The sequence below is a fragment of the Globicephala melas genome, chromosome 10 (genome assembly GCF_963455315.2).
Source record: "Globicephala melas chromosome 10, mGloMel1.2, whole genome shotgun sequence".
Classification (NCBI taxonomy): domain Eukaryota; kingdom Metazoa; phylum Chordata; class Mammalia; order Artiodactyla; family Delphinidae; genus Globicephala; species Globicephala melas.
In genome coordinates, this window is record NC_083323.1 from 28,967,347 (window position 1) to 28,992,250 (window position 24,904).

The 24,904-nt window shown below is 36.2% G+C and overlaps 1 protein-coding gene and 1 long non-coding RNA gene across 9 annotated transcripts in view; one reads left to right on the forward strand and one right to left on the reverse strand.

Annotated features, from left to right (window-relative positions):
- The window catches only part of LOC132597903 (uncharacterized), a 403,919-nt gene that overhangs the window by 89,611 nt on the left and 289,404 nt on the right, over positions 1-24,904 (reverse strand). For 6 of the 8 annotated variants that reach the window (XR_011377747.1, XR_009565348.2, XR_009565349.2 and 3 more), the window contains one exon: positions 16,865-20,911. This is a non-coding gene — a long non-coding RNA (uncharacterized lncRNA). Of the gene's footprint in view, positions 1-12,175; positions 13,589-16,864; positions 20,912-24,904 lie in introns of those variants that run through there. The other 2 variants (XR_009565347.2, XR_011377748.1) reach the window with 2 other exon arrangements.
- On the forward strand, positions 2,541-20,902 carry KERA (keratocan). The gene is made up of 4 exons (XM_030856410.2): positions 2,541-2,777; positions 13,659-13,709; positions 15,023-15,916; positions 20,162-20,902. The coding sequence occupies exons 3-4, from the start codon at positions 15,031-15,033 to the stop codon at positions 20,335-20,337; spliced, it is 1,062 nt and encodes a 353-aa protein (XP_030712270.1). The 5' UTR covers positions 2,541-2,777; positions 13,659-13,709; positions 15,023-15,030; the 3' UTR covers positions 20,338-20,902.

The following is a 24,904-nucleotide window of genomic DNA, read 5'->3' on the forward strand; positions in this document are numbered from 1 at the left end:
CATTTAAATACTACTCTGTATTTTCACCGGGAAAAAAATGAAATTATACTGTATACAAAATTGTAAAAAATAGTATGGTCCTAAGAGGTACAAAATTAGTGATGAGATTTTTTAATGCAAAAATAGTTAATTAGTTAATAAATTTTCCTTCAGACTACTAGAAGGTATCTTTATAAAAAAACTGGACAAAGAACAAAAGGCATTTGTTTGAGGTTTTCACAGCACAACTGCAATCACTTTATTTCTGCTTCCCTAACTTAGCAGATAGAGAGTGAAGAAAGGTTGGCTGTATTACCACCAGTGCAGTTTATTTCTTCAGATTCAATAAATGAAATTCACAGTGGTCTCTGGAATTTCCATTACTGTACACTGGCACCAAGCATAGAATAAAAAACACATTTTATTTGGTTTTATTCAAGAAAAGTAGGTTTGTATTACACTTCTTCAGTACTTTAGCTATGGTAGTCAAACAATAGCACCAAACATTTTTTTCTTTAGAGTTTCTTAAATTTTTTTTGATGCCTCAATTAGGAATGGCATCCTTTTAGTAGAAAAAGAAGGCATCTTATCCAAAGTTAGGAATATGGAAAATATGGATGTGGCTTCTAGCCAGGAACATGAATGATTATTCCAAAAAGAACACGAAAAGAACATTGTTATACAACATCCTAGCAGTTTTTAAAAGATCTGCTAAAGAAAAAGTCAGGCTTTCAATTACAGGTCGTGGACAAGATGTACACATTGTAAGGTTGAATCGTAAAAAGAACTTGCTGGTTTAAAAAGTAAGAAACAGTGAGATATAACCAATAACATTTATATAAATTAAAAATGCGTTAATATAAAGATACATATTTTAAAGGAACAAATACAAACCAAAAGGTGTATATTAGATTAAAAGTATTGTTCATAAGGAGGGGCACAAGAAAAGCGAATGGTAAAAACTGCAAAATATTAACAAAACACGAGAGAGGCCTATATGGACAATTAACACAATCAGCCACACTTGAAGTCTGGCTAAATAAACAAACAGAATGCCAGTTTCCTGAATCATTAAGGTATGTTTGAGGCACATTTCTTACTTTAAAAAAAAAGGCACTTCTTTTTCTTTTTTTATACTTATTTGTTTGTCTGCACCAGGTCTTAGTTGCCACCTGCAGGATCTTTAGTTGCGGCATGCAAGCTCTTAGTTGCGGCATGCAAGCTCTTAGTTGTGGCATGCGAACTCTTAGTTGCAGCATGCACGTCGGATATAGCTCCCCGACCAGGGATCGAACCTGGGCCCCCTGCATTGGGAATGCAGAGCCTTACCCACTGGACCACCAGGGAAGTCCCCCGAGGGACATTTCTTGAACCAGCTTTTCACTACAATTCCACTTAGACCTTTCCCTTTAGCGTTCTGACACTCTTATTCCTTAAAATAGCAGTGATGTTAGCAGCTAAACTTTGATGATTGCCAATGTTCTATGTGTTTTATATATTGATTTATACCTAATTTTCAAAACAACCAATGAGGTAATGTCATCATTGCCTCTATTTTACTAATGGAAAGGGCTGAGTGAGTGACCCAAAGTCACAGCTAGTTAGGTTCCTGACTCTGGAGACTTTCTTAACCATTATAATCCAGTTCTCACTGAATTCTTGTGTATAGTTGAAGTCAGTGTTTAGCATTTAATTACATACTATCTTTAGCTATCCTTTAAAAAAAATAATTTACCTTCCAGTGAGGAAACTACTACAGCAATGTTTTTATTTAAAACTATTTTTCTCTAACATATTTTAAAATTTGAGGAAAATACAAAAAGCCCATATTCATAGGTGATTTTTGCCCTAAAAGTTTTACTAAATGCCTAAAGTATTTAGTTAAAAAAAAAAAAGGAAAAACCTATACATAGGGAAGAAATTAATTGGACTATTCAATCCCAGAGAGTAGTTACAATCAGTAGAACTGAAAATTCTTACTGAGATAAACGATAAATATGCTAATTGTTAATAATATTAAATATTTTATAACCAAGTCTCACAATGGAGAGAAGAGTTAAGAATTAAATGCTTAAAATTCAAGGGGACAGGTAGCTTAAAATTATTTTGTTAGGGAGTTAAAATTGGACTAAAAGGGCTATGAGAACTATTGACCAAATTCAATTTATCTTCCTCATCATATAAGCATCCGTTGAGCCCCTATGATATACCAGCACAATGCTGTTAGTCAATGGGGGAAAAAGGCAGGAAAAAAATTGCCTGCCCTTCTCCCTGTCACCTCTCCAGTCCTTCTTCCTGCTGCCTCCAACCTGTGGCTCCAGGAAAATCAAGTGTATCTGAGCTCAACTGTCTAGGGCCATAGGGAAAGCATATGAAAGTGATCCTTCTTGGAATTACAGCTGGAGGCTGCTTGACATATGCCGGCCTCACAGCATACGGGAGACGCTGGGTTAAGCTGTAACAACAGCGCTCCACGCCACCAGGCAGTAAATGGATTTCAGTTCCGCTTTAATTTCTAATGAACGGCCATGACTACGCCACACCCAGCAGCAGGAGGAGACGATCCTGCCGCATTGACAGCCTTGTTTAATGGCTGCCTTCCCGCTTATCACACCTCAGCCTGATTAAATTGTTATATAAAGAGAAATGTTTTTGCAATAAATATCTGTCGGGAATTTCAATCGGGTTCCAAGGCCAAAACGACAAACAAAAAAAGAATTGCCTGTCATCAAGAAACTTGTAGCGTAGAAGACAGAGAAACAATCACAAATTGTTAGCTGGAATTGAGTCTACATTGGGTAAGTAGGTTCTAACAGGAGCATGTACTTATTTCTAAAGGAGAGTAGTATTGAATGCCTTCGTTGAGGAAGTGATGCTGTATTTGTTGTGTTCTACAGACGGATGGGTGGTAAGGGGATTTTGGTTGAGCAAGCATCACAAGCAACGCTTGGAGTGAAGATATAACAGTAAATTCAGAAAACTGCAAAAATCTGGGTGAGGCTATAGCAGAGGGCTTGTGGATGCAGGGTGGGGGACCCATCAAGACAGAGTTCTGGAGTAAGCAAGGGACGATCATGAAGGCTTCTGTGCCGAAAAGTGTCCAGTTCATGCTTTTAATCAGGCAATTACATATTCCTGAGTAAAGGTCTGTCACTTTTTCATCTGTCCCACCTCCAGACCTTTTTCTTATATGTAGAAAACTGCCCTTGATTGTAATCTTAGTGGGGCTCAGTAGCCCCTAAGTATCTCTTCTCTTCCCAGCCTCATAAAGCCAGGGTGGAGCTTATGGCAGGCTTAGCCAAGGAGAGGCGTGTTCTTGGCTTAGAATTCATCTGCGGTGGCCCCCACTGAAGGCTGTTGGTAAGACCCTCTGGTTCCAGTGATATTCAGCAGTAATGGCAATGCTTCCTGGCCAGATGATTTCTATCTAGTTTTTAAAAGCTTCCTTATCTTCCGCCTGTTTTCCAGGTTCACTCTTCCACCCTCTTCTCATTTATGTGATTCCACCTATCATTTTCAAAGAAACCCTTTTTTTGTTGAAATACCCAGAATTATTCTCTGGTATTTATAGCCAAGGAGTCTAGTAGAAAAAGATATCAATACCAGAAATCCATTATTGACATCAGATTGTTGGGAAATATTGGTCATCTGCATAGCTTAGGTAAAAGGCAGTCAGAACCCTGAAATTATTCAGAGGTAAGAGTCTGGATGACAGTGACCCACAAAAATGGGACATGGGCCCTGTATAGTTACCGGAAATGACACATTTCCTGAGGGTAAGGCTTTGAAAAACCATACAGTAAGTCCCCTACGTACAAACAAGTTCCTTCCAAGAGCACATTAGTAAGTCCAATTTGTTCATAAGTCCAACAAAGTTAGCCACTGATCTGGAAATAGAGGGCCACCCAAGAATTGGCATAGGGATTAGACAATAAGATACAGATGAGAAGGAGTGGTCATGATTCTCAGCCCCACCGAACCTCCTTTGTTTGCTGAAAGAGCCCCACACTACTTGATTTGTAAAGCAATTCCTTCCTTTTTGAAGATGCAACTAGTTCCTCAACTCAAGGCATTAACTTTAGGAGGGAATTTATTCTTTTCATGCCCCATTCCCCTTAACCTTCAATGATTCCCACCTATAATAAGAAGGAGCAACAGGATATAAATTAGAAAGTAAAATCTAGAGATGGAAATACTGTTATAAATGAACTACAGGAATTGCCTAACGTATATTGGCTAAAAATTGGAAAAGATGGATGGATTCTGAGGGTACTCAACCAAGGAGAGAGAATGATAACATTAGATAAAGCTGAATTAGTTATATGAGTGTACTTTCAGAGACTGTGGATCCATTAACATAGTTTAAGGAGCTGGGAGTCTGTTAGTTTGCTGAAACACCGCAAAATGGAACTCAACGGAAGCATACATTAAATGAAGTTGATTCCTTGGCATAGTATAGAAGCACAAAATAAAAATTTTCACAAAATGGAATTCTTATATTATATGATAAAATGGGTTTTTATCATGTATAATCCACCCATCCATCTTCACCAATTGAGACATATATTGGAGATGGGAATACCAGTATCTTTAAAAAGACTTTAGTGATGTCCATGAATTGTTGGTGGAAGGCATAGCAATGAAAATTGATTCCCTGATTTCAGTGAGGAAGGGCAAATCTGGAGTGGAAGAGATAACGTAGTGTCATTTAACTACCAATGAGTAAAACAGATACATTTTCCATTAATAGATATCAGGATCAGTACAAAGTCAGAATAGTCTGATCCAAAAAGAACTTAACAGCCAATTGAGAATTAGATTTCTGGGAATGAAAGAGGTGTGAAGTCCTCTGTAGAGCTATTTGATTTGTGAAATTAATAACCCTCCAGAACTGCTCATCAGAGCCTTGAGTGTGTCATTATGACATATGATACGGAACTTCTGCCCTCCACTGAATTTTTAAAACATAGGTAAATCATGGACCTCGAGTCACCAGAATGAAAGAGAGGGCATCTTGTCTTAAATAAGTACTTTGCAATGATATCTCAAGTGTGTGCTACTATTTTTTTTTTTTAACCTAGTCTTCGCCTAAAAGAACCAGAGTTCGTTACCAAAGTAACTGTGCCCTGTGAAAGAAAACATGGTTTTGAAACACAACTAATTCCCAGGGACACAGGACACTTCTGCAGTCCACTACTGAGGGTATTTTGATGTTAAAATGACAAGTGGAGAAGCTACCTTTATCCTTCCCATATTTATTACCCAAGTTCTTGTACAGCTGGAATAGATGACTTCAAAATATGATGGATTCTTACATCAGCTCTGTAACCCATGCAAAAGGAACATTTTGATTGGAAATACCAAGTTGAAAATTGCAGAGCTTTCTACTCCTACAAAAATATTAAACTAATAGCAATAATGCTTCAATAAAAATCAGAAATATTAGTGCCATCTTTAGTGACTTAAAAGTGCAGGGCTAATGATCCTCAGCGGATTCTCATTTGTGTTTAGTAGTGGAAGGATAGTTTGAGAAGATAAAATTGGATTTTCCAAAGTTTAATTAGATGGCAACTTCTGTTGCAACTGCTGTTCCATATGGGGTCCAAATCATTATAGCTCTTAGTACTTTGTATAAAGCAACTGATCTGAATAATGTCTTTCTCCTCTATTCCAATAAACAAAATTACTAGAAGCAGTCTGTTTTATTTCACCAGACAGGAACAGTAATATAATTTTGCCATACTGTTTCTGGATTGTGTTAACTCCTTGGCTTTGTACCACATTATAGTCTGCAGAAATACCATCTCACAGAACATCATGTGATACAACCTAGAGGGTAAACTTTATTAGCTAGATACATTAATTAGACACTTGAATGCCAGCACATTGGAGCCAAATACAATGGAAGAATATAGGGCTGTCAAGTTATTGATTTATTTTAAAGGTTAAGAGGTCTAAGGAAAGTTGGGCTAGCTCTCTAAAGTGAAGACAGCTTGCTGAACCATGTCTCTATGGCCACTAGGAACATGAATAGTCTCTTTGAATTTTGGAGGCCACATGATACTGCATGTGAGTCTCGTGCTGAGAAGGTGTAAGATTTGAGTTTGTCCCATGGCAAGAGAAGGCTCTCCAGACAGCAGAGGTCACAGTGATCCTGCTACTTATCACTCATCAGATTAAATGATATTTAAAGGGTTCATAGTAGGTCAGGTTGCTATATGTAGTGTGTGGTAAGCCTTAGTAAGAGAATTAAAACCCTAGCTTTCCAAAGCAAGGATATGCTTATATTTAGCAAATAACTACTATCCTTTTTAAGAAACTGGACCCAAGGGGAAGCTAAACAACAATTTGACGTTAACTACTCATAAACCTAGTATTACCTGATCTATCTAGCCTAATCTCAATTGCTCAGCAGTGCTGATTCATCAAGTACACGGGGGCTCATGGGGGCCTTCTCTATGACCAGCTGACTAAGAAGAGTATAAATACAATTATAATTATATAAATTATAATCAAAATTATACGATATGTAGGAAGAAATTGAGAGTGAAATGCTGCAACAGTATAGGACTGATTGGGATGCCCTGGAAGGCAGTTTGATAAGAAGCTAAGGAGAACAAGAATCCATATTTGACTCAATGGATCTCCTCAACATACTGGAGACATTATGAGTCTAATTCTCACTATTCTGATGAAATGCCTTCTTGTAAGAGACCTCTTCTGAAGTGCTTTGGAGGCGAGCTTTAAACTAATTGGCTTTCAAGTTGCTCACTTCCTGTTATCTTAGTATCCTCTGAAAGTCAATAGTGCTAAGGTGGAACATTTGTAGAAATGGAGGGAGCTTGAGAAGCTGGAGGAGAACAATCCTAGAGCATATTGGTTCTGGATGGTTGGTAACACAGCTCACCCAAGAATCACAGAGATATTTTTATTTTTATTTTTTGATTAGGTATTCAAAGTCTTCTTGTAGAGTCTTGGAGGAACCGGCACCAGAGAGAGTCATAAATATCAAAATTGAATCAAAACATAAATAGCTTATAAGTGACAGGGTGTGCTACTAGTTTCAGATAAATTTTGGACAGCATAGCCTCAGGATGCTTCATATACAAAGGCTAAACTATGCATGGAAGGTTATTTGCTATTTACTCACAACCAAAAAAATTCATGTTAGCAGTTTTAATAAAAAAATCAAAGTTATAAAAAGTACACTAAGAAGAATATGTGTTGACTTTTTCAATTTATTCCCAATATGTGTGTGTATGTGTGTAATATATATATAAAAGAGAGACAGAATACCTGATCCTTAGCTGACAAGTGCTATTGATTCTCATAGATCTTCTAATAAGGTTACTAGTGCTTCTTCTTAAGTATCAAAATTCAGCAAAGCACCATCAGCTATGTGAGGAATGTTTCCAATGTGAAATACCTCTATAGGTCAAATCAAGCCAAGAAAAAAAAAAGATATCAAGGGAAATAAAATTCTTGCAGGGAGCAGAAAAAAACTCACAATACTATCGAAACCTTGTAGTTTTTAGTCTCGTTTTGAAGAGATTAAAAGAGAAGGTAGTAATTACATAAAATAAAAGAATGCTTTAGGAAGGGAACAACCAGAGAATGTTTCCAAAGTAAATACATGAAGTATGATATAGAAGTTTTAAAGAAGACAAAATTAAGGAAATCTGTTGGAAAGCATAAAAATCTTTTGATAATGGAAACAGAAAAGAAGAGATCAAAGATTTAGACAGTGTAACAAGGAGGTGCACCATCTAAGACTTTCAAAAAGAGAAAATAGAAAAAAATGGATGGACCATATGGACGTGAGTTTCTAGATTGAAAGGACTCCCTGGGTACCCAGTGAGTGAGTGAAATACACCCTCTCAAGACGTATTGTAATAGTTCAGAAACTGAAGATGAAAGGAAAATCTGAAAAGTTTAATGAGAGCAAAAAAGGTCACATTCTAAAAACTGAAAATTAAAATTTTATTAACCTTTTCTATTTCAACTCAAGAAGCAACAAGACAATCACTTTCTTGAGTATCTTCAAAATTTGGAAGGACCATTATTTCAAATTAGAATTGTATCTAGTCGAAATATCAGTTAAGCGGATGGGCTGAGTAAACACATTTTTATAAACGTGACTTCACACACACACAAAAAAAGAGAGGTAACTCACGTGCACAGGAAGTGATCAGAAGCTGTGTTCCCCCAATGCTGTGGAGTTAACCAAGAAAGAAGAGAACACAAGATTCAGAAAGTAACAAGGGATCTAACCCAGGAGATGGCTGAAGGAAGTCCAGGACCACAACAATCTCACTGGACCAGAAACCAAGGATTCTATTATTCATAAGTGTACTTTAAAAGACAGTACTTTGTCAGAGACAGCTGATTTTGTTGTTTGTTTTTTTTCTTTGATATATTGTTGATTTACTATGTTGTGTTAGTTTCAGAGGTATAGCAAAGTGATTCAGTTATACATACATATATCTATTCTTTTCCATTATAGATTATAAGATATTGAATTTGCATTAGTTTTGACACCTTAGGTAAGCTTAGTTAACATTTGAAGAAATCTTATAATGGAGACTCACTTCATGAATTTTTTAAATATTTGGTGCAAAATAAAGGCCTGTTATGTAACATACAGTTGAACTTATTTTCATCAAACTTAACACCTCTTTGTAGGTTGTAGGGGAAGATTCCTATAGCCCTCATTAATTATGAGTCAACTGAAATGTACCACAAAGAACTTAAAAATTGTCATTTACCAAATTTGCTTAGGTTGGTTTACAACAGCAAGCAAACTAGATTGAAGTAGGAGGATATGGAATTCCAGAAGAAATATCTCCCAGGAGAAAAAAGTGAACTTAATATTTCTGTTTTTTTTTTATGAACACTTTTACCATGTTCTAGATGCTTTAAAAATACTAACTCATTTAATTTTCATAACAATCTTATGAGGCAGTATTATTACTATGATTATTTATATTATTGTTATCCTTAATTTACAGATGAGAAGACTAAGGCAAAGATAAATAATTGTTTAATATTTCACAGCTAGTAAATAAGACAGATTTATTCAAGCCCAAGCAGATCTGACTTTTAACCAGCACACTATGTTACCCTACCCTCTGGGTGCAAAGTATTTCCAAAATGGTTTTATAATTCTGTTTGAGAAATAATTCTGTTTCGGAAAATATTAGTGACATAGATATATATGTATACAGAACGTCACATATATATGTATGTGTATATATATATATATATATATATGGCAAATAAGTGCAATACAATGAAGGAATTAAACTAATTTTGCACTGTTTTCTTCAGCAGTAAACAATATTTATATTATGTAATAACATGCAGTAAATATTTAATCAAAGTTTGTGGTATACATACATTAGGAGTTATTGAAAGGAATAATGGTTGCAGGTGGGGTAAGAGTGGGAATGAGCAAATGTGCTAAATCTTTATCTAATTCGGGGGGGTAGGGAAGGGAGGTCCAAGAGGGAGGAGTTATATGTATACATATAACTGATTCACCTCATTGTACAGCAGAAACTAGCACAACATTGTAAAGCAATTATACTCCAATAATAAAAATAAAAAAATAAAATAGTTGATGTTTAAAATTGATAAGTTAAACAAAAAGTACAAGCAAGGATATTGAAGTAAATATTAAAAGAAATCCAGAATAGAGTTGAAAACAATGGCCTCTTGGGAGCAGGACTTACACCAAAGTGTGGGGTGGGGGACTGCTTGGTGCATTATCAGTTTTGTAGTAATTTTGACCTTTTAAATGTGTCATTGCTATATTTTAAATGTATTATTTTGAAAACATTTAAATACACATGTATATGCATGTGTGTCAGCTATATATTTTAGTGGATTCCTTTTATATTTTTAAATTTTTTGACAGAATTTAGTTAAACAGGCTAAAATTGATCTATGAAGAGAAAATTATTTCTCTTAGTAAACGTATAGTCAGTTGGACATAAACATAGGTCCTGGGAGCACCTAAGAGTCCAACTATTGCTAACATAGAATCATCAGATACATATGCCAACAAATTTGAAATCCTACTAGAGTTTCGTGTCTTTTATACCTTTATGCATCGCCTTCTTTTTTTAAATGTCAACGATCTTTAGGAATGCAACAAGACAAATTCCCCAGTCTAAGACAGTTTAGCAAAGCATCCTCCCTTTTACTAAGAAGTAGAAGCAAGATAAGCAGACAGGAAACATCAAAATTTACTAACAGAAGTAAAAGAGGTTAAGCCACCAAGACTTTAACTCCATCTCAAGTTTCTAGGACTTTTCTCAGGAAGGCCAAGATACCAACTATCACATTCTCTGCTGAAAGAAATTTCTGGGCCTTCTGACATGGTCACCGTCATTATCTTCTTTGATTTTCAAACAACGCTTCATAGTAGTCAGAACAGGTGCATTATGGGTAGACTTAGGCTTACGATGGTTAAATAACCTGTGCCCACATAAACAGCTAGTAAGATGCAACAGGAAGACTCTAACTCACATTTTTTTACCATATTTTGAAGGTTCTTCACTATATTCCTATTCACATAGTAGTTATGCTGATCAAAAAAATCATAATTATCAAAATGATACATGTGCCTTATGCGTTTATTTGTTCATTTGCTTATTTGGTAAATAGTTATTGGATACCTACCATGTCCAAAGCCCCAGGGACTTCTAAAATATTAGTCTGTCATTAGAAGGACAATTTCAAAGCCACATCGTTACACATTAGGCTTCATTTTTCCCTCTTAGCAGAGTCAGATAAAACTGGGCAGAGTCTTCCATTAATTCTTATAACAACTAGCATGACTCAGAGGTTCGCACCATTGTCTTAATTTAATTTATTGAACTTCCACTTAAGCAGTCCTAATGAAGAGTTAAGTCCCCATCCTTCAGGAATCAGTAATCAAAGAAGGGTAGATTGAATTGTAATGGGAAAAATTAAGACATAGACAAACAGAGATTATACTAACAGCAGAAGACATCCTATATTTTAGTCTGGAAACAATGATACCAAACCTGGCAAGCATTGTAGATGATCATTTTAATTTATATCATGTCTCCCAGCATCCTTAAAATGTGATTGCTATCATATGCTCACAAAATGAGAAGGAAGAGTTGAGAATGATTTCCAGATTTCTGGTTTAGGAGACTGAATAAGATGATAGCATCACTCAAAAGTATAAAGTGACAAGAGCAGTTAAAGGGAGATAGTGAATTTCATTTTAGATATATGGCTGTGAGACCTGCAACAGGAGATGTCTAGAAAGCAAGTGGATACACACATTGGAGTGCTGTTTTTCTTCCGTAGGCTAGATTGAAGAAAGAGCCTCAGGAGTCATCATAATAAAGGGAATAGTTAAAACCTTGGAATCGTTTAAAAATCTTTGAGATCTTAGAATCTCAAAGAGACTTAAATGCTAGAAAAGCTTTTTAAAAAACTGTTAGAGGAAACAGAGAGCTTCAGAACATAGATAGAGAGAAGTCACAAAGAAAGGGGAGGAAAAACTAGGAGAGAATGTAGTCCAAGAAACATTTTATTAAAGGGGTGGGTCTGCATTGCCAAAAGTCACAAGTCAAGTAGGCAAAACACTAAAAGACTTCAACAGATTAGTAAATATGAAGGTTATTGCTTTTTTGTTGTTGTTGTTAGAGCAATGTGAGGGAAGCAGAGGGATTAGAAACCTTATTTTGACGGGTGAATCATGGGTGGAATGGTGAATAAGAAACAGAAATTGGAGGCAGCCAATGTACAACTAATTTTCCTACAATGGACACATAGCAAAATTTGTGTAATAGAATTAAGAAATGACTAAAATAAGTTTGGCTAAAAAAGAAAATTAAGAAATAAGAGTAGCTAAAGCGGGCCGTGCAGATTCAGACATCATCTGTTGTTTTATACTGAGGGTTTAGAAAAAGAAGAAAGAGAAAAGGAAAAGTGCAGTAGAGAGAGGAGATCATTGTGACAAAAGCAAATTAACACTTGATTTTTTTCTGAAAATATGATAGAAGTGTACCTGTTGGGCTACTAAGAGATCATGTCTGAATTTGATCTTAAGCTATCAAGGCCTTGAAAATTAAAGGTATTTTTCAGTTGAAAGTGTAGGGCTAATGCTACAGAAAGGCTAACATTTCCTAATCATTTACAACAAATTAGGGCCAACCTTGCGAGGTAGTCCAGCAGTATGTTTTTTTTGTTTTTGTTTTTGTTTTTTTGCGGTACGCGGGCCTCTCACTGTTGTGGCCTCTCCCGTTGCGAAGCACAGGCTCCGGACGCGCAGGCTCAGCGGCCACGGCTCACGGGCCTAGCCGCTCCGCGGCATGTGGGATCTTCCCGGACCGGGGCACGAACCCGTGTCCCCTGTATCGGCAGGCGGACTCTCAACCACTGCGCCACCAGGGAAGCCCCCAGCAGTATGTTGTAGATGACAAAACTGTGTTTAGGAGAAAAGAAGTAAGTGGTTCAGAAAAAATTTTTTGAGTCCAGTGCTCTCCCCTCTTCACTGTGTTCTATCTTTGATAATATTTATGTGGGCAGTGTTGAATGAGTGATATCAATACAACTCCCTTTTCCCAGAATACGATAGATTTTGAAAAACAAAATGATTACAATCAATCAGCAGGGTAATATCTGAAAATGAGATTTTCAAAACTTTTTGTCTTTCCTTAAGAGGCATACCATTTTTTTCCCTCAAATTACAAGAACTGGAAGACATATTATCCTAAACTTGTATGTTAAAGAAAAACAAAACACAAAACAGTGCAGCAGAATGTCCTATAATGGCCTAAATGCAGAACATCTTTTATAATGCAGGAAAGAAAAATCTCATTTTAATAATTATTTGGAATAAAGCTTCCACTATGAAATAGAGACACAAAAATTATTTCTATAAAACAATTATTTCTATACACCATATTTAGTGCCAACATCAGGTAGAGCTTTCCTGATTTCACTTTTAAATTTTTCAAATACATTTTTTATCTTTTACCCCTTGACCAAAAACAATATATCTAAATGTAATCCCAGCATCTGTTTTATACAAAAAAATGAATAAAATATTTGCATATAAACAGAAAACATTGGTCTTTATGTCTTTGTATCCAATTTTTTAAAAAGATCATCTAGAGAAAAATGCTTTAAAATCTTTTTGTTGTAGTTGAAATCAAAACTGCTTTTAGTTTCTTGCTGTTAGATCAGGTCTCCAGATCAGTGCATTACAATATCTTTGGGACTGTGAACTCAGAATGAAAGTTGCACTGAATTTTGTTATAGGTTCTTGAGATTAAAGTCAGAATTTCCTGTGCTGGGCTATCTAGGTACTGAGGTGCTGTGGTTGTTGGAGGGGTTAAAGCTGGAGCCATGGATGCATATATATTAGGGAGGATTCACCAAAACACGACAGTGGAGCCTGGGTCAATCCATTACTTTGAATGAGCAGTGACCAATAGAAAGGGACGAGGAAGATCCAAGAAAACTGAGGTAAGCGGTGTTCTGAAGCTCTGTCAAAGTGGAAACAATAGATCAAAGGTGTTCATGGTGACTGGTCAGAGGAGGTTTTCTTTTTTCTCGTAGGAGGCTAGACAGCATAAAATAAAAACAAATTCTTCTAGTCAAAGTTTTTTTTTTTTTTTCTTAACTGATTTTAGCAAACTTCAGATCCAGACACAGGACTCAGCGATACATTCCTGGACAGCAAGGTAAACTATTTTATGCTTTTCAAAACTCTTAAAGTTAAGAATTCAAAGTTATGATTCATCAGAGGCAGGGTTACTGCTTCAATAACTAAAGCAAATCCCTATTCTGAAAAAAAAAATAATGTTTTAATGTGTCTCTGTTGGAAGATGACCAGAGCAGTATTCTGCAATCGCAAGAAATTTGACAGCTTGCAGAAGCTGCCCTGTGCTTGTCATTTCCCTCGATTTAGGGCAAAATTGAAAGATCAGCATTTCTAAATGATGCTGATTTTATCTCTTCCTAAGGAATCAGTGAAATTTATTTGGTCTTTATTACCAAGTGTTTGAACTAAATGTACATTGATAAGAACGTTATTGTTATATAGATACATATTATTTTCCTGTTGGGATAGTTCTTTGTTCCCATAACCTTGTTGAAACTCAACGGGGAGGATTTATGTCTTTTAAATGTATCACATATCAGTAAGTGTTAACCTTTGCTCTGTTAGCATCCATACTGAAAATATGGAGATCCACCTGTATCCTGAGCATGTTCTTTGTTTTGTTTCTTATCAACCATAGTAACACTGCTTACTTATGTAAGTGTGATATATATCTGTATCAACATCTATAGCTATATCTATATAGAGAGTTTCATAATCCAAATTTCTTGGCTAAACAACTTGATCCTCTACTTAAAATATTAGAAGTCTTTCCCTAAACCCCCAAAATAAAACTTACCTGAGAAGCTGAGCAACAGAGCAAGAGATTAATCACACATTTTTCTTCAAATCCTAAAATTTTCCTTCACAAAAAGTTGCTAAAATGTTCTTTGATCTCTCTATTTCTTTGGTTGAAGGGCCAAAGAGCCTGGGAAATCTCATCCAGATGTTCTGCTCATTTAGGAGTAAAAGTGAAAACATATGCCAACTTCTTAGGAACAACATAGACTCTGAATTTGAGTTATTAAAAGGTCACTTTTTTGTACTCGTGTGTTCAACTCTGGATTTCAGTTAACTTCCTTGCATTAAATAGCTTGAAATGGAAAAGCACTTAAGAGTTCCTAAAATTTGCTTTTTCTTTCTTGGTTTTCATTGTGATTGGGTTAAAACCAGAAAGTTACAAGTTGGTGAGTCAGTTTCAGTGCTTGCAAAAATGCTTTGCAGATAGTGCCCACTAAATAGATGGGTATTCGTTGATAAATATGCATAAAATGCTGACATGTCTTTACCTCCCCACCCCCCTTGAAGAAGCAATGTTTATGGATCATTTTGGCGCATGCAGTTATCTAAAGGTCAAGATCGTTAAACATCTGACAATTGTATCCCTTACTCTAGGTACTAAAATGGCAACCACAATCTGTTTCATCATCTGGGTGTTATTCATAACAGATACTGTATGGACTCGAAGTGTGAGACAGGTTTATGAGCCAAATGATCCAGAGGACTGGATGATGCATGACTTCCATTGTCCCAGGGAATGTTTCTGTCCCCCCAGTTTCCCTACCGCTTTGTACTGTGAAAACCGGGCTCTCAAAGCAATCCCTGCTATACCATCAAGGATCTGGTATCTTTATCTTGAAAACAACCTGATAGAAACCATTCCTGAGAAGCCATTCGAGAATGCCACCCAGCTGAGATGGATAAATCTAAACAAGAACAAAATAACCAACTATGGAATTGAAAAAGGAGCCCTGAGCCAACTGAAGAAGCTGCTTTTCTTATTTCTGGAAGATAATGAGCTAGAGGAGGTACCTTCTCCATTGCCAAGAAGTTTAGAACAATTACAATTAGCTAGAAACAAGGTGTCCAGAATTCCTCAAGGGACCTTTAGCAATCTGGAGAACCTGACCCTTCTTGACCTGCAGCACAATAAACTATTAGACAATGCCTTTCAAAGAGACACCTTTAAAGGACTCAAGAACCTCATGCAGCTAAATATGGCTAAGAACTCCCTGAGGAATATGCCACCAAGATTACCAGCCAACACTATGCAGCTGTTTTTAGACAACAATTCCATTGAAGGAATACCAGAAAATTATTTTAATGTGATTCCTAAAGTGGCCTTCCTGAGACTCAACCACAACAAATTATCAGATGCTGGCCTCCCTTCTAGTGGTTTTAATGTATCATCAATTCTAGATCTTCAACTGTCTCACAATCAACTCACAAAGGTCCCCAAAATCAGTGCTCATCTGCAGCACCTTCACCTCGATCATAACAAAATTAAAAGTAAGTAACCATCAGGGTGTGTCTTTGACTAAGATATTCATGGTTATTAAATTTATTCTATATCTTCTTTAAGAATATCAATAATGTTCATTTTCTCTCCAGCTCTCATGCCCTTAGATATTTTTTTAGTGTATTTTCAAGTTCTGTCTATTCACAGACAGTGTCGATGAACCAAGAAGTTCAAATGTTCAAATTGCAAATTGAAAAGTGGATTTTAGTAATCTACAGAGGGCTATTACCTGTTGGAGAAACTAAATGTCTCTATCTTCTTTTACTCTGAGGAGATTCTGATATTTCTGCCTCGGTGGGCAGACTTATTGAAGAAAGTGTACCCCAGCCACAAGCAACCTCATGAATAGTAAGAGAAGGAATATGATTTAGGAGGTATCAGGAAGGGACCTCTGTCCTGAAACCTACAGGACAGCTGATGCCTACAATCACCCTAGTTAGAATGTCTGCTTTAGATCAGTGGGTTTCTCAAACTTTAGAGTACACAAATGGATGGCCCCATCACAGAGCTTCTGGTTGAGTAGGTCTGGTGGGACCTGAGACTTTTCATTTCTAGCAAGTTTCCTAGGGATGCTGAGATTGATGTTCTGGGGACCATACATGGGAAACCAATATTGTACTTTAAGGCTTTGCTCAATTGAAATTGAAATAAATTCCCTGGAAGTTGGCAACTCCTTAGGACTAATGGCAGTCAACAAGGTAGAATATACACTCCTTTCCTGAAAATAGCTTTTTTTTTAAACATCCTTATTGGAGTACAATTGCTTTACAGTGTTGTGTTAGTTTCTGCTGTATAACAAAGTGAATCAGCTATATGTATACATATATCCCCATATCCCCTCCCTCTTGCGTCTCCCTCCCACCCTCCTTATCCCACCCCTCTAGGTGGTCGCAAAGCACCGAGCTGATCTCCCTGTGCCATGCAGCTGCTTCCCACTATCTATCTATTTTACATTTGGTAGTGTATATATGTCAATGCTACTCTCTCACTTCGTCCCAGAGTACCCTTCCCCCTCCCCGTGTGAGAGATGAGTGCAAAGTGTCTTGGAGGCAGAGGTGCCATGAAGGGAACAAGTGGTTATAGAAAGAAGGGGCTGGAGACGTTACAGGCAAACTTAGCATCTTCACAATTATGCCTGAGACCAGGATGACTCAGGTGTAGATGCAGACGATATCTTGGTCCAGCTACAGGGGATGATACCAGCCTGGCAAGTATCCATGCATGCTCCACCCTAGCACAAGCCCTTTGGAAAGCTAATCTTGAAGAGGTTTCTGAACAACCTTATAAAATACATCCCTAAAATGAGAATCAATTGGATAGTTTGCAGGAAAATGACACAGATAATTGTCAGAAGGTTGTGCTGCCTGCTTATTACTCACTAAACTTTTCATTAAGCAAATAATTACATAAACATCCAACCTATAAGAATAGACTATTTTGCACTGGGTACTCTTCAGTTTTTCAGTATTTTTTGGTTTTTTTCTAACAGCATACTTGAGCATAAAATCCAGGAACTCATGAGCAGGCTGCTCCCACCGCAGTGAGTTTTTTCCATGGTGATGAGACACATTGTTTAATCTTGTAGTTAAAGCAAAAGATGCAACAGAAAAAAAAATGTTAATAGCTGAATCTGTGCACTGAACCCAATAGTACAGCAGCTAATATCAACCTAAATAAATGTAATTTTTTTTCCTGATGAAAGTTCTGTGCTTCTACAGGTGCATTCCTTACCTGACAGCAAAAGTCCCATAGACATTTGATGTAGGAAGTTAATTTAAAGGGATTCCACATAGAGCACATTTGTGAATTGGGAATTCCCCTGAAGTGGGACCTTGAGAATGAGAGTGTTCAGGAGTGAGATAGCAAAATTCAACACATAGTTGGGCACCTATGCTAGGTACTTACATAGTTTTACAAAGTTACACAAAGAAGAGGACTCTGTTCTTCCTCCACTTTTATTTTAGAGCGTTTTTTTCAAAGTTTTCTCATATATTTCTATTTTCCAATCATTCTCATACCTTAATGTGCATCAGAATCACCTGGAGGGCTTATAAAACACAGGCTGCTGGGCTTCAGCCTCTGGGTTTCCCACCTAACAGGTATGGGGTGGGGTCTAACCACGCAGTTCTCAGGTAGTATGGACGCTGCTGGTCCAGGGACCACACTTTAAGAACCACAAATTAATCATCAAAAGAACCTTGTGTGCTATTATTAGGAATTTCTGAAGAAAGAAAAACTGAGGCTCAACTAAGTGAGGCTATTTTTCCAAGGACAAAGGATAAGTATAATAGCCAGGACCTGAACCTAAGGTTTCCCATATTAGGTGTTTTTTCCCCCACTCCAACGTTATTATCATAGCACATTTTTCTTCAATGCCTAGAATATGAGACTTAAGACAAATTTCTATCAATAGAGGTAAAAATCGTTTTCACAGCAACAACATCAACAAAGAGAAATTGATTTACTTGCTGCTTAATGTAGATATCAAGCATGGTCATTTCTATATTCCAAGAAAAGAAATGGAAAAGAAGAATTTCCCTGGCAAGAGTTCTTGGCTCACCATTATATCACAATGCATTATAATAACTGCTAAAGTACTTACTTCTTCTTACCTCATAATCTAGTCTAGTTGTTAATGAAGTGGTTGCCAAGAAACATACCTCTTATATGAAGAGTTCTCAGAAGTTATAGGACAGTGAACTTTTCTTGTCCAAAATGATGGAAATACTTATTTCTTCTGAACACCTTAGGGGGCTTTAAATTTGACAAAAATGTTATCTATTCGAACAAGTTACTTCTTGGTACTCTCAGAAACATTATAATTAATTTACGAAAATATAATTAAATTTAGAATGCTTGTTTTTACATTCTATTTATTCACCCATGCATGGGTTATGGGTCATGAGGGTGATAAGGATAGGAGATAACACATCAGAAAGGACCTAATCTCTCCAGCAGGCAAGGGGCCCTGTGTAGTAGGAAAGGGATGAGGCTGGGACTCCGCCCTGCCTCTGACTTGCTGAAATACCTGGTGCACATTGCCTTACCCGTCGGAACCACTCTCTCAGCAATGCCCAGGTGGGGAGAATAATGATGTTGCCCAGTACAGGTTGTGCCATGATAAGGTTATCATATATGTAAGAAAAAGTACCTTGATGAATATAAATCTGCTATACAGAGTCATTATTTTTAGCAAGTTGAAGTCACAAAATGGCATAAGATCAGAACAAAGCACCCTCACTGTAAGCATAAAATCCTTCAGAACAAGTCAGTGTGCACAAAAGGAAGGTCATTGCCAAAGTTAGTTGGGGCTTATCTTCTAAGGGAAGATCTCTTCCTCAAAACAGTTTCAAAATAGGATTTAAGAGTACATGAATTCATGGTTGAGATCAGCTATTATGCACACTTGTCAGAATTTCGCTGGTTTAAGAGGCTTTCTCTCCTGAATGCTCCTAACTTCAGTATAGACATTGATGCCAAGGGCTCTGATCCAAGGCAGGTGCATGATTTCTCACATCTTAACCATGTGAAAAGGCTGACGGGATAGTTCCTGGTTTGAATTTTTGTAATTCAGTTCTTGGCAAATGTTTCCTTTCCAATTAAATACACTTAAGTATGGAGATTCAAGGTTGTTTTCTGCAAATATCACATATGTAAAGTTATATTAATTGCACTTTATAAAAAACTTATCATCATGTACTACTAGTTTGAGTGTTTGCATTTTTTTAAGGTAACTTTCAAGCACCTTCTCTAATAATAGACTGGCTTTCTTCCTTTGCATCCATACTCCTCCATTCCACCATGCACCTACCCATTCTTTCAGTACCAACTCTGAACCATTGTTTCCACCTCTAATGCCCCAATACTACCTTTCTCATTCTACAGTAATCAAATCATGCCTTATCTGGCTTGCTAAAGGAATAAGACAAGTGATATATCTTATACACCTTTTTTCCATCACAACTTTTAACAATATGTCCTTTCTAGTGCTCTGTATTAAGCATAGCAAAGTATGGACTGAGATGACTATGTGTACGTTGCACATTTTTTCAGGGTTACTTCTATAAAACAGATATGCATAACTTCCAGCTTACACGAAAAGGGTTTGTCTCTCTGCCACTTTCATAGACCAGGCCACTAGACCCTCCATAGGACTGTTATAATAGCTCTTGGTCTTCCCATCCTTAGTCTCTTGTATTCCAGTTCATTTATTCACGCTTTCTTTGTCTCCGTAGATGTGAATGTCTCTGTAATATGTCCTACCACTCCTATCACATTGCCTGCGGAACACGATTCCTTCAGTTACGGACCTCATCTTCGCTACCTCCGTCTGGATGGAAATGAAATCAAACCACCAATCCCAATGGATTTAATGACCTGCTTCAGGCTCCTTCAGGCTGTCATTATTTAAACATGTCTTCAACAATCTAAAATTCATTTAATGAGTTCATATTTCTGACCTGAAATTTGGTTGCCATTCATAGGTTTAAGATAAAAATCACTTTTCTAATTGCTTATGGCCACCATTTTTATTTGTATAGCTTACTTTTTTTCTATTCAAAGTTGCTTTTCCCCATGATATGTAGCACAGACTGCTTTTCTTTAATTAGTAAAACAGACACAGAGTTAAGATAGTTTATCAGCTCAAAGATAGTTCCTTTTTGTCTCTCTCACAGCTTATTAATACCAAATAATACAAATACATTGTGATTCAATAGGAAGGATATATTTGTTTGCAAATGTTCAAAATTGCTTATGCAGATATTATATTCACAGTATAAACACAACATCTAACAGGAGGTAGGAATTTCTAGAGAAAATGAAAAAATGAGATATTTCTTTATCATAATTATAAAGAAATAATTAAATTCAGATTGTTAAGTAACATTTGTAAGTATAAGTCTGGTACTTAGCTCAAGAATGGGTATGAGGGCTTCCCTGGTGGCGCAGTGGTTGAGAGGCCACAACAGTGAGAGGCCCGCGTACTGCAAAAAAAAAAAAAAAAAAAGAATGGGTATGAAATGCATCCGATACTTTATAACAAGAAAATTCTAGTCATTTAATGTCAAATAACAGAGCTATAGTCATTTTTAGTTCATTATACCTATTTCTTAAATCTGCTGTTCTTAGATATAGTACAGTGTACTCTAGTAATTAAAGTTCTACATTTATTGTAACACATTTCTGACAGAATCTTAGTGTTTTAACACTTGAAATCCACTTGAATTGCAAATTGTTCAGTCTTATATTTGCCAGTGCTTTTTGGATTTCTGAAATAAAAAGAGTGAATGCTTTCCAACAAAACAGAAGTAAAATATTTATTTCAGGAGGCTTATTCACAAGTCTTATTAAGAATATATTTTTAATAAAAGGTGTTATAGTAACAATTAGTTCCATTTTTCTAGCATGAGTACATTAAAATATATTTTCTCCTACCCGTTTTCCTTTTATCCAGTGAACACAAGAAAAAATTTATATTCTAATCACTTGACATAATATACCTGTTTCTCATGAGTCAAAAACAAAACAAAACAGGATTTTGTTAAGTAACAAAGTACAGTTTTCTTATATTTCTGATTTTGTTAGGTATATGTTATTAACAATAAATATTCCATGCTGATTAATACATCTATTTATATATATTTTTCCAGACATTATTCTGAAAAATTCTATAAATATATTTCCTTGGAAAAAGGATCATATACATTTGTGAATCACCACATTAATGAAAGCCCAACATGTTACTTTAATCCAAGGCTTCTCAGAAAATTAATATGTTACTTTATTAAGTGAATTCCCAAGAAGAAAAAATAATGTGCAGGATTGCCTATGTATTTTCATACCAAAATTTATTTGGGGGTGGGAGGAAAGAACAATGAACATACATTGAACAGTTTTTTAATGCTGGCTGAAGGCAAGACATTAAGAAAAAGAATAAGTTTAAAATACTTCAAAGCACGTAAAGAAAATTATGAAAATAATGTCATATAAAATTATGTCATAAAAATACAGGTAATCAGATATTGTTAGGCTGGGGGAAAAGAATATGTTAACAGAAACATAATAACTTTAAATATTTGAAAACTTGCTATGTGAAAAGGGGGATGACACATATTCCAGGAAGCTCCAAAATGAAAGTAAGTAGAACATATGAGTGAAATTTATAAGGAGCCATATTTCATAGCTAGCTAAGGAAGAATTTTCTAATATTTGATCAGAGTCACCCAGCGATGGAAGCAGCTTTTCCTAAGGTACAGTTACCTACCACTGAAACTGTTCAGAGAGACAATTCAAGAGAAAGGATATAGCACAGGGAATTATACCCATTACCTTGTAATAACCTATAATGGAATATAATCTGCAAAAATACTGAATCACTATGCTGTACACCTGAAACTAACACAATATTATAAATCAGCTATACTTCAATTAAAAAAAATGAGAGAAAGGATGTGAAAAGAATTCCTGATCTGAAAGCAAAATTGTAAAATATTCTTTCTAGACCTTTTCAACTCTAAGAATTTTCAGCCTTCCTTTTTTTCTTTCTGTCTTTCCTTCCTGTCTTTTTTCTTTATTTCATAAAATATATATTGAGTGCCATATATATAATAGACCAGGGGTCCCCAGCTGGTCCTTGGCCTGTTAGGAACGGGGCCGCACAGCATGAGGTGAGCGGCGGTGAGTGAGCGAAGCTTCATCCTCCACTCCCTATCGCTCATATTACCTCCTGAACCATCCCCCGCCTCAACACCTGGTCCATGGAAAAGTTGTCTTCCACGAAACCGGTCTTTGGTGCAAGAAAGGTTGGGGACTGCTGTACTAGACTATACTACACACAGGGAATATAAGTGTGCACGATTTATACTACAGTGGGTGAGACACAAATTAGCTACATAATCACAAAAATATGTAAAATTTCATCTGTGATAAGTTATATTAACAGAGAGCTGCATGGTGCAAAGGAATCTGAAAGGAGGATTTCCTAAAGAAATAATGGTTAAGGAAACACATAAAGCATGAGAAGTATTTAACCACACAGACTGAAAGGGGAGACTATTCCATGCCATGTTTAAAGAGTCTATAGTCCTAAGAACAATCTGGAAGTCACTGAAGAGTTTTAAGTCATAAGAGATTACATTCATTGAGGTAATATCATGTAGTGGGGTAAAGAATATTAATACTGAAGCTAAAATTGCTGAGTTCAAATGCCAGCTTCACTGTCCTGTGGTCCTGGGCAGAATCTTTAAATTTTCTGTGTCTCAGTTTCTCCTAATCTATAAAATGAGGACAAATAATAATACCTACCTTATGGTGAGAATTAAATGAGTTACAATATGTAAAGTGCCTTGAAGAGTGCTTAACACATGGTAAGTGATAAATAAGTGTTTCTTATTATCATTGGGTGCATATGTATATAATATAAATAGATAGAGATATGTACTAGATAGATATATACAATATATTTATGCACATACACAAAAGTTTCTTCTTGGCTCAGTGAGTGAAACAATTTGGAGGAAACTAAGACTAGACATGAGGAGATCAGTTAGGATTTTAATACAAATTAGAAAAAAATGGTATCTCGAAGTGTAAGTTCACTGATTGTGGTGGTAGAAGTAGAGAGCAGTGGACACTGTGAGAAAATCAGGAGGTAAAATTATTATGATCTGATGGCTGATTGGACACATGGGAAGAGAGCAAGGAGGTGAGATGTTTTCTGACATGCATAATTGAATAGATGGCAGTACACTTCCTAAGGAGAACACATTTAGAAGAGAAGATCATGAGTTTGATTTTAGACGTTGTTAGTTTGAAATTATTTTTATTTATCCAAGAGGAGATGTCATGTAAGTTGTTAAATGAGGTCTATGAGAGGCCTGAATAGATATATAAACATGTAGGAGAAATTTTCTAAATTTTATTGATATTTCCAATAATTTTGGAAGAATTCTGCATTTAAATATCCATGCTCCCATGAGGTAAGACTGAGTCAGGGACAGAGGATGGATTAGGAGAATGCACACATAACTCTAAGCACTGACACATGAAGCTATGAGGAATAGAATGAGCTTTCTAAAATCAATTCCTTCATTTTTAATTTTTTAATATATGCACAAAGTTACTAGAATGTCCCTAAAATTTACAAATCTTGATGTATACATTATGACTATTAAGAAAATCAAGAAGAATAGGAGATGGGATTATAATATGGGATGGGATCATAATAAACTCTCAGTCCCTCATTTATGGCCCTAACTAAAACACAGAACAAAACAAAACAACATTATCCATGATCTCTGCATGTAAATACCATGAACATATAGGCAAAAAAAAAGAAAGAGAAAAGGCAGTGTCCAATGATAATGAGAAATGTATTTGCAAACAATAATGTTTAAAAAAATAAAGATGGGGGGCTTCCCTGGTGGCGCAGTGGTTGAGAGTCCGCCTGCCGATGCAGGGGACACGGGTTCGTGCCCCGGTCCGGGAAGATCCCACATGCCGGGGAGCGGCTGGGCCCGTGAGCCATGGCCGCTGAGCCTGCGCGTCCGGAGCCTGTGCTCTGCAACGGGAGAGGCCACAATGGTGAGAGTCCCGTGCACCGCCAAAAAAAAAAAAGATGGACTTTTGGTAGTAAGAACTTTATAACAGAATTTTTTATTTGATTTCCCTTAAAAAAAAAAAAAAAAAAAAAAAAAAAACTAGACAGAACAACTGGCATGGTGGAAGAAAATTCCCAGATGACATCTTTGACAAAACTGGTGTCAAAGAATCCAATGAATTCTCCCAAATGGTTGAATGTAAATGTGTGTGTGTGTATACTGATAGATAGATAGATGAGAGATGAATATATGTAGATACTTAAAACTTAAAATGTTCTAGGAACCATGCATTGGCAAGGAGGAGTATAAAGTTTATTGGTTAAAGTTAGGATTGTATATAATATATAAGGAATAATTTTTTAAATAAACTTAACCACA

Bases quoted from the DNA above. Each gene is read 5' to 3' on its own strand.
- KERA (XM_030856410.2), top strand. From the start codon at position 15,031: ATGGCAACCACAATCTGTTTCATCATCTGGGTGTTATTCATAACAGAT. The intron at 15,917-20,161 runs GTAAGTAACCAT...TTGTCTCCGTAG, and splicing joins CGATCATAACAAAATTAAAA to ATGTGAATGTCTCTGTAATA.